Raw genomic sequence first — 9,669 nt, 5'->3', positions numbered from 1 at the left:
TTTCTGAAAGTCGAGAGTGCCTTCAATTTGAAGAGAAACAAATGTTCCTCAGACAGGAGCCCAGAAGCTAGCGCACTTCCTCAGAGTTGGAGACGCAGCCCCCCCCCCCCCCCCCCCCCCCCCACCACCCCACCACCAATCGGGCCCAGCTCGTGTGAAATTCTAACTGGAGTAAAAACCATCGAGCTTCCCGGCCCTAATTAGATGGATTCAGAGCCAGGCTAGCCCCCAGCGTTGCTGGCTCTTTCTCTTGCCCTGACACGAGACTGGCATTGTGGGAAATTCCCCCACGCTGAACGGCAGGTTGGAGGCGCTTTAGCGCCGCGTATGATCCTCTTCCTCCCCAGCCTGTCTCCCGCATCCGTGCACGCCGTCCCCACGAGCTTCAGCTATTGGCTGAGACAGCAGGCAGACTGTGCTGTGCTGATTCTGTATTGGTTCATATTAGAACTGGGGCATGTAAAATTTGGAAATGTCTGGGTGTAGTTATTTATTAAGGCTAGTGTATGTCTTTCAGATTTTTCAATCAGCTTACACACATACATACTATACTACACTCCTGAATAGAATATTCAGAGAACAGTGTGTATTTTTCACAAAAAAATGACAGCAGGTAATTTATGATCAAAACTATACAGTGCAACACGACGTATTAATAAACACAGAAACAACTGCATAGAATTGCATTTGCTCAAAGTACCACAATCTGAATTCTACGCAATCACCAGACAGTCCAGCTAACCCCACAAAACCCCTACTAAACTGATGCCAGTAGGTAATGCTAAGACACACAGAGGTTTGGTAGATCCAGGGTGGCAGGGTGGCACAGTACATAAATCAATGAGAGGCCCTGGCAGACTGGAAACATTTTCTACACCCTCCCAACAGCAAGGTCTAACCACAGCATGGCAAAACGCACCAAAGCTCTCCTCTCTCGGAGAGGGGACGCATCTGCTCCCCAGCAGAGGACAAAGTTCAAATGTCGCGTTCCCTGTTATCGCCGCCTGCGAGCGGAGCAAAGCATCCAATTATTTCGGGGGTTTCACAGGAAGCGGTCCTGCGGGGTAACCATGACAGCGAGAGGCGAGATCCATTCCGGCGCCACGTTCCTTACCAGAGCGCCGAATCCGCGGGCGCACGCTGCGCGCCGTGCCTGTCTCGCCGCGGCAGGAAAACCTTCGAAACCTCTGAACCTTTCGACAAAACGGCGCACGCGGAGCAGCGAGCGGCGGGTGTCGGTTTGAGGGCGGGAGGGAAATCTGCACACAACACAAAACCTAGGGCCACATCAAGAGCGCGCGCCTGACGCATTTTTCTGGAGAGCTGCCGTAATGCTCGCACTCACAACAAACAGGAGCTTTTGGTTGTTGAGGGCTTCTGCCTGTGACACAAATTTTGATTTGAACATTGTGCATACAATGTTACACCCACCCAGCCAACTTTTGCGGTAATAATGCCGACTTCCTCTCAAAAATTTACATACACCAGGATTATGTAAATCCTTGAAAACATAACATGGGTTTCACGGTCAACAGGCTGACCCCCTGAGGGAGGAATTCACCGGGAGGCATCAGAAGCCGCAAATTACAGGGTATTTTGTTTAAAATTTGTGTGTGCGTCTGTTGTCAATTTAGTGGAGTATTTACTTAAAGTAATTATGCAAATGAAGACAGCTGCAAACAATCAATTTAAATATTGCTAGCAGCTATTAACAGCTCATATTGCTGTGAGGCTGGGCTCTCAACGGGTGACAGAATCCGGTTAACAACAGAAGTCGGGCCTATGAGCACCGCTAACAGATTGCCCCGAAAGTACTGAGAATACATCATTTTAAAGCAGAATCGTACACTGATTGTACAGTTGCTTATTGTTTTACAAGGTTTACCTCCCAGTGAGCTTTCTCCATAGCCCTAGTCTCTCCCTCAATGGCTACTCCTGAAGGCAGAAGAATCGTCGGTGCGGTTGTATCCAAGGCCAAAGGGGCCATTGTTCACCTGAAAGAATGGTCGTCTGCTCTTCAAATAAACTAGGGTGCCACAATATGCATTGTCGCAGATGTTTCTTTCAAGACCAAGGTAGGACCAACCTCTACAATATTTCAGGCTGTTTTAAAATGCCTGTTTTATTAAAGCATTGTGTAGGCCACGATAAAAACATTTATCAGGGAGAGACACTCTATTCTATACAAAAGAAGGTGATTTTGGAGGGCAGCCCATGGGACCATAAGAGAAAACACGGCCACTGATAGCATGCGGTTTGATTCTTGGTGTGTTTAGTTATCTGGCATTGCTGAACCTGAGTGTGAGTGTAGGCGACTGAGGATGGAACATGTCTCCTAGCTATGTAGGCCGAGAACTGTTAAGGGACTTTGAATCGTGCTGTTTTGTGTTTAAGTAATGCCCAACTTTTAAATATGAGGCACACATTATGTTGACACATACAGGAGTTAGTAATCTATGTAAGCCACTCTGTCACTGTTTTTTACATTTAGCAGACACTCTTATCCAGTCATTACATTATTGACATGTTACCCATTTATAAAACTGGATATTTACTGAGGCAATTCTGGAATAGTTACCCTGCCCAAGGGTACAACAGCAGGACCCGAGCAGCAAATATAAGAGCCAACCTTTCCGTTAGAAGTCCTGCTCCTTACAACTATGCTACACCGCTGCCCTGTAAAACAGTCAAACAATAACCAGACAAACCTACCATAACCTACATGATTAGCATCTGGGTTTCATGCTTGGCACTGACTGAAAGAGACTTATTTTGATGACCGGAGGACATTATCAGGCAGTAGTACTTCACAGATTGCTTAAATATTACCTTGATAAAATGTAGATTATTATTTATATAATTTCAGCAAGCCAACATTTCGCTGACAATCCACTCATCTTTCCATCTGACTGTACAATTTACCATAATTTAGTGTTATGCATGGATTATTTTGGTTGAATACCTTTTAAACCTCAGTCTCAGTTGGTACACTGCTGTAATATACAAGATGGCCACTGAGTGGCAGCAGTGTACTGAAAGTCCTGAAAGCAGTGGTGTCAGACTATTCCTGAGGGGGCAGGGGGTAACACTGGATATTGCACCAATGTGTGCGGTAAATTACATAATTAGTCAAATGACTCATAAATAAATATGACAATAATTAGGATGGGAAAGAGGGTGTTTATGCATGAATCTGCCACTTGCTGACTTCTGATTGAGAAATATCTAAGGACATACCACTAGTCCTTCTTTGTATTATTCTACATAAACGGATAGCATTCCACCTATTCTTCACTATGTGGCACTGTGTACGCTACATACAAGATACATATACCAGAGAGGTAAAAAGATTCAGTAGCATGGTTTATTTTTCATCAAATCACCAAAATAATAATAAAAAATTGTTATAGTGTAATCTGCATACCAGTAATGCACACTTTAAAGTGGATAAAACGTTCCCATTCATGAAACCGGATGAACTATACATACCACTATACAATTTACAAAAAAAAAAAAAAAATCTGCAGTCATACAAACATGATTTTACATTTTTTTTTTTTTCATACACAGAAAAAATAAACCTTCTGGCACTTAAGTCTCCTCAATATGAAGGTTTCTTCTTATTTACAGTACAATACGCGGAGTCGGAGAGTTGTCTTCGATGCATGCTCTGAGTCCACAGTCTGGAACAGTGCAACAATGAAACACCCACAGCCCGTTTCTAACATAAGTCATTTACTATTACTTTCATGCACAAGGTGGGAAGACTTGCCGTCACGATTTACCCCCCCCCCCCCCCCAACCCCCCAACTCAACCCCCAGGAAATCATTTTCAGAAGTCGCTATTAAGAAATAATCTCTCTGAAAAAGCTCAATCTTCACAGCACATTCAAAAACTCATCTTTCAGGAAACTCAGGCCCAAAATTATGATTCAAAGGGGAAAAAAATGAAACAAAGGCTAGAAGTTCAGTAATTTACTTGGTGTTTTGGCATTTTAAAAACTCCCATGAGTTAATTAGTGTAGCTAAAAATCTTCTTCCCTAGCAGGTACAAATGGGGCCATCATCAGTAGTTGCAAGGCACTAATGATACAAAACCGCAGCGACCTCACCTTTTGGCACGGTGACATCAGGTGAATTTGGATTCCGCCCCACAGGATCCTCGCAAAGGATTGTGGGGGTTGTAGTGCCTGCCTGTGAGCATTGCCCAGTCTAGATTAGACCGCCCTCCTACATTCTAAATGTCTTTTAAACCAACAACCTTTTGTGAATGATGCAGCAAACTTAAGTGTCGTGCCGTTTACTCTGAGAAGTAAACAGTGAAGTGTAATCAACATAAGGACAAATGAAGGCCCAGTCCTCATCCATATGTTTAGAGGGAGTCCAATGAGTCCAGAAAGTGACGTCTCAAGCCTAGCGAGGCGTGTACACTGTAACTGTTCCTTTTACACAGAAAAGGCGTATCGGCCAGCTCCCGCCCCAGTGCAGAGTGCCCCTCCCCCTTCCCGTCCTGAACGACCACCCCCCACGCCGGTGAAGTGACCCGAAACTTCCTCTCCCAAGCGCACGATTGGGAAGCAGGGCCCGGATCCCTCTCCGCCTCCACGTCCCCGAACGGCAGCGTCGTGCGTCCCGCGTCACTCTGTCTCGTTCTCCTTTCTGCTGGCGCCTGGGAGGGAGGAGGCACACACAGCCACGCCCGTCAGTCTGCATATCTGAGGAGGACATGCCTCCCCTACCGCAAAAACAAGGCTTAAAATCTGAATTAAGTGAGAAAATAAGAGCGAAAAAATTGTCTTCAGTGTTTGCTAAGCATCAGGGGAAATTTGTTAAATTTTTCTGGTTTTACTTTGTAAATGAGAATGTAGATTTCTTCCTTCTAAAACTTTGTGTTGTGGAGATACCTTTCAAATTTTGAAGGGGGACAATATTTTCCCCAATACAAACACATTGGGATGAGGCAGTTTTTTTTATTATTCAGCAGTAGGGGGCAGTGGAATATCCACCTGTGACTATGGATAATTTGAAGAAACACATGATACAGACTTTTCCTCTGAAATATCCCAAGATGCAACATGCAGATTACATGTGACATCAATGTTTAGTTGCTCAACTGCAGAACAGTCGATCATAGCTCTCTCAACACCATTATGACATCATCCAACCAATGAGAGTGCATGCATCTGCAGAGGGAAAAGCTCGCCACCCAAGCTCAATCTGTGCTGTTCCTCCTCAGTTCCAACAGAGCAAAGACACGCAGTGCTCTGGGACCATCCTACTCTTCGAGTGGCTGCAGACTAACTGCAGGACAGACACGCCTACAACACACGACTGGAGAGTTCTTCTGAGTTGCTGACTCTTCTTCTATAAGTGTGGTGAACAGGTACAGTGAGTTATTGCTCCAGACGGAGGTGGGAGTGATGTGTGTGTGCACAGAAAGCCCAGGCTGGGCGTTGATAATTTTCTGGAATGGATGGGAGTCGGCCCTGAGCGATGCCTCTGTTGTTCCGGGGATGAGAACGGCATGCTGGGATGGCGGAGGTGATTTACTGAGGCTGCAGAGCGACACAGCAGAGAGAGGAGAGGAGAGGAGTGTGGCGGCTCAGGGCTCCAGACAGCTGGCGTATCGATCACTGCCTTTAACAACCTCCATCACTGCGGCGCCGGCTCAGTACTGCGGCTCCACAGCTGCGACTCACATTATAACGAATAACACGGCGGTGATGATAAAAATGATAAACACATGCGCTTCTCAGCGGTACTGACGAGCCACGGCACAGAGACAGACGGCCTTTAAGCAGAATATTCAGGACCCATGTCCGATTCATTTGGGGATATTGGCGATGAAGGTTGAGTATTGATGATGATGATGATGATGATGATGATGATGATGATGATGATGATGATGATGATGTGCAGGTCCGAATGCATTGATTGGTCAAAACACATGCAGGCAAGATGCAATGATGTCACAGCAACTAAGCATGTAGTACAAACAACATAAAAACCACGCAGCAGAGACATTATGCTGTGCCTGATGGTTCATAAATCTTCACTGGCTACAAGCTGATTTAAATGAACTGGGCACCAGGCAACGATGCTAAATTAGTCATTTAAATAATGAAGCCTTATCCATTCAGCTTGCTGCGGACTATTAAAATAGCACGGGAGACAGCTGCCTGCTATTTTCAGAGGGGGAGCTTTCTTAGTTGGCATCTGACTGGCACGGCACACAGTTCCAGGCAGAAACCACACTCCACAGCTGGCACGGCCCACGGGCGTCCCGTTGTGCCACGTCTGACCCCTACCTGTGGCGGCCCGCAGGGCGGGGGCGGGGTCAGAGGTCAGGTTCCCGGGGAGGAGTGGGTCGGGGTGGGGGGTGGGGGGTGGGCTAGGAATGTAGCGCGTCTATACCTGCTGGGCTCAGCACCAGCGCCTGCAGGATGTCCGACAGCGAGACGATGCCCACGATGCTGCCGCCCTCGTCCACCACCACCAGCCGATGGACCTGCGGGCACGGGACAGAGCCTGGCATCACATCTGTGCCAACCTCATGCCTTACAGCTCTCAGGGGAAATGTTACTTAACCTCTACCAGTAAGCTGATCACTTCAGCTGCCAATTGGATATATAGGCTAAAAATGAGTGTTTTACTGATCATTCCAATTATTGCTTGATTTATTCATATTTTAGAGAACAGTCCTAGAACCCTACATGCTCTTTACCAAGAAGTGCTGCCACATGACTTAAAGCGCTTTTACATATCACTACAAATCCCACTGTATGTGGTGTCCAATGCAACAGTGTCATTACATATTACATTACATTTGGCAGACACCCTTATCCAGAGCGACTTCCGGCACAGCAGAACATAAGTGTGTGCAGGGGGGGAGGGCTCACCTCTGCTTTCACGATGCGGTCCACGATGGTCTCCAGCGTCTCCAGCCGGTTGCACTTCATGACGCCCTCAAAGTACTGCGACCGGTGCTGCAGGGCCTGAGTCACCGTGATGTCCAGGTTGTTGTAGGTCTTTTCAGCAGCCAGGTTCTGCGCACGGTCAGTGACACACCGATCAAAGGGGTGCAGCCTTTCCCCCCCACACACACAATATTGCACTTATGTTCACATTTATTCATTTGGCAGACACTTTGCCTCACTTGCAAGTCGCTTTGGATAAGAGTACAACACAAGCAAAAAGCCAACAGTATTAGAGGTGCTGCATGAGCAGGTTTCAATGGTTGGCCAGACAAGGTACAAGCTAGCTGGTAGAGATAACGAGTGCATTAGATCTGTTTTACCAAAAAAAAAAAAATGGTATAACACTCAAAACTCAGCTCCCTTTCTGTAACTTTACCACAAATAATCCACTCACTGAACACCCCTGAGATCCAACCCACACCAGCCCTTTTATATCTTTAAATTATATTATGTCATTTAGCAAAGGTTTTTTTATCTAGAGAGATTTACATAGGTTACCTACATTTGCCTCTGTAAATATCCAGGTGTATGAGTGGATAAAATTGTAAAGTGCCTTGCCCAAGGCTACAGCAGCAGTGGAGCTACAACATTCCCCAGTGCAACATTTTGGTTATGAGCCCTGCTCCTTACCACTACGCCACACTGAAATGAGCAAAGCAAATACATTTAAAAAAGGTACTTACTATGACGTCAAATTTTGAATAAATATCAACAACCTTCCCTGAAAGACAAAATGAAAGGAGACTTAGGATGACCTGATGTCACATGTCACATGTCACATGTCACATGGTTATGTGTCATCCTGTCAGTGTGACACACTCCAGTGGCACTGTCTTGGAAGGCAGTGTCCGCACCTGATTCGTCCACCACCGGCAGGGCTGACACCCTCCTCTCCACGAAGATGTTGAGTGCTTTGATGATGGGCGTGTCGGGGTGGATGAAGGCGATGTCGCTGTAGGTACCTATCCCCAGCTCCTCCAGGGTCTGCTTCATGAAGGCGGGCTTTGGCATCTCACACACCTGGGAGGAGAGCAGGACCGGTATGACTCATTCGGTTTCTCATACACACACACACACACACACACACACGTACACGCAGACACACGTACACGCAGACACACACACACACACGTATACGCAGACACACACACACACACGTATACGCACACACACACACACGTACACACACACACGTATACGCACACACACACACACACACACACACTCTCACACACACCCAGACACACCCAGACACACACACACTGTCCCTCTCCCCCTTCCTCCAGCACAGCTCTGAGTCATGATTTTTAATATCTCCAGAAATAGAAGATCTCCATCTCTGTGGGCTGTTGCATCCAAACAAATCCAGGCAGACACCAATATTACTGCCAACATCTGATGAGGGACTATTCGGAAATGAACCACAAATTAAATGCACTTTGCACGTTACACTGAAAATACTGCAGCATCTCACAGCAGAATACAATATCTCTCTAAAAAGCTAATACTGCAGCAGGTAAGTGGCACAGAATCTGTGGGCAGATGTGGAAAGCGGGTAAGTTTATGTAAGTTACACAGTGATATGAGGAGCCATACGAGAGGATGGAGAGGAGAGGAGGGGGCAATGAGGTAGATTACACTAATCCTCTTAGGGGGGGAGCTGGGACAGAACATCCCAACAAAGTGCTCCTTCTGCCTCTCAGACTGCCAGAGGAAATTAACCCCTCGCTCACAGGCGCTGGAGGATGGCATGAGACAGACAGAAAGGTCTTTAATGCGACTTGGCTGAAATTTGCCAAATTCTTCAAAATTTATCACAAAATCAGTACCTAGCCAATTACCGTGAGTTATGGTCCAGTGTGTCCCTAAGGAAAAACAGACCCAATCCTACATAAGTAAGTAAACATTAAATACTAGAGGTCGCAGGTGTTAGGGGGAGGGGACTGAGGTGGAACTGAGACACAGTGTGAAGAGGTGGGTCTTCAGTCTGTGTCAGATGTAAGGAAAGTAAAGCTGGCTGTCTTCCATCTATGTGAAAAGCTTGAGAGATGTACCTCAGCTTCAGACACAAAAAATTGGCACTTGTCGGCGAAAGGCGGACTGTGCATAAAGTCGGCCTACTTACGAAAAGCTGGAGGAACTTGAGGATCCTCTTGTGCGTGAGGATGTAAAGTGCGTTTCCTGTGACCGGGTCGATGACGGGCAGCCGGTGGATCTTGTTCTTGATCAGCGAGTACACGGCGTCGAATATGCTGCGATATAAAACGGAGGTCAATCATGTCCTCAGTGTGTACACGCTATGCTACTGTCCTTTCAGCCTTTAAATGGGTTCTTTTCAGTCAAACCTCACAAATATTTACTTGAACTACCAGTTATCAAGTGCTGCATTGCTCAGCCTCACAGCGGTCGCAACAGCACATAATTATCAGCGGGTTGTTATCGCTCATGCTGGAGAAACAGACTCCTTGACTATGCAGACTTCCCGATAATTTCCTGAGCAATAATGCTGAATGCTTTAATTAAACATGGGTCTCAGGCAAACTGGTACACTAGAACTCTGGAAACATGACAGGAAGGGAGGCCTGACATCAAACCCGAAATCTGGGTTTTCAGCCAGCTACTCTATTAAGAGCTTTTGATGGCTCTTTAGAAAAATCCATATAGATCAAAAAAAAAAAAATAAATAATCAGC

At 46.3% G+C, this 9,669-nt stretch overlaps 1 protein-coding gene across 2 annotated transcripts in view; it reads right to left on the bottom strand.

Annotated features, from left to right (window-relative positions):
* Window positions 1–3,825: 3,825 nt before the first annotated feature.
* Window positions 3,826–9,669, bottom strand: part of LOC118770978 (5'-AMP-activated protein kinase subunit gamma-2) — a 79,789-nt gene continuing 73,945 nt past the window's right edge. For both annotated transcript variants that reach the window (XM_036518782.1, XM_036518783.1), the window contains 6 exons: window positions 9,103–9,229; window positions 7,832–7,997; window positions 7,661–7,698; window positions 6,900–7,046; window positions 6,415–6,508; window positions 3,826–4,669 (listed from right to left, as the gene is read on the bottom strand). In XM_036518782.1, coding sequence (XP_036374675.1) covers window positions 4,638–4,669; window positions 6,415–6,508; window positions 6,900–7,046; window positions 7,661–7,698; window positions 7,832–7,997; window positions 9,103–9,229 — 604 coding nt within the window. In that variant the 3' untranslated portion in view covers window positions 3,826–4,637. The remainder of the gene's footprint in view (window positions 4,670–6,414; window positions 6,509–6,899; window positions 7,047–7,660; window positions 7,699–7,831; window positions 7,998–9,102; window positions 9,230–9,669) is intronic.

Source organism: Megalops cyprinoides, chromosome 24, assembly GCF_013368585.1.
Source record: "Megalops cyprinoides isolate fMegCyp1 chromosome 24, fMegCyp1.pri, whole genome shotgun sequence".
Classification (NCBI taxonomy): domain Eukaryota; kingdom Metazoa; phylum Chordata; class Actinopteri; order Elopiformes; family Megalopidae; genus Megalops; species Megalops cyprinoides.
The sequence above is the reverse complement of the archived record's forward strand: the minus strand, read 5'-3'. Positions and strand labels throughout refer to the sequence as shown.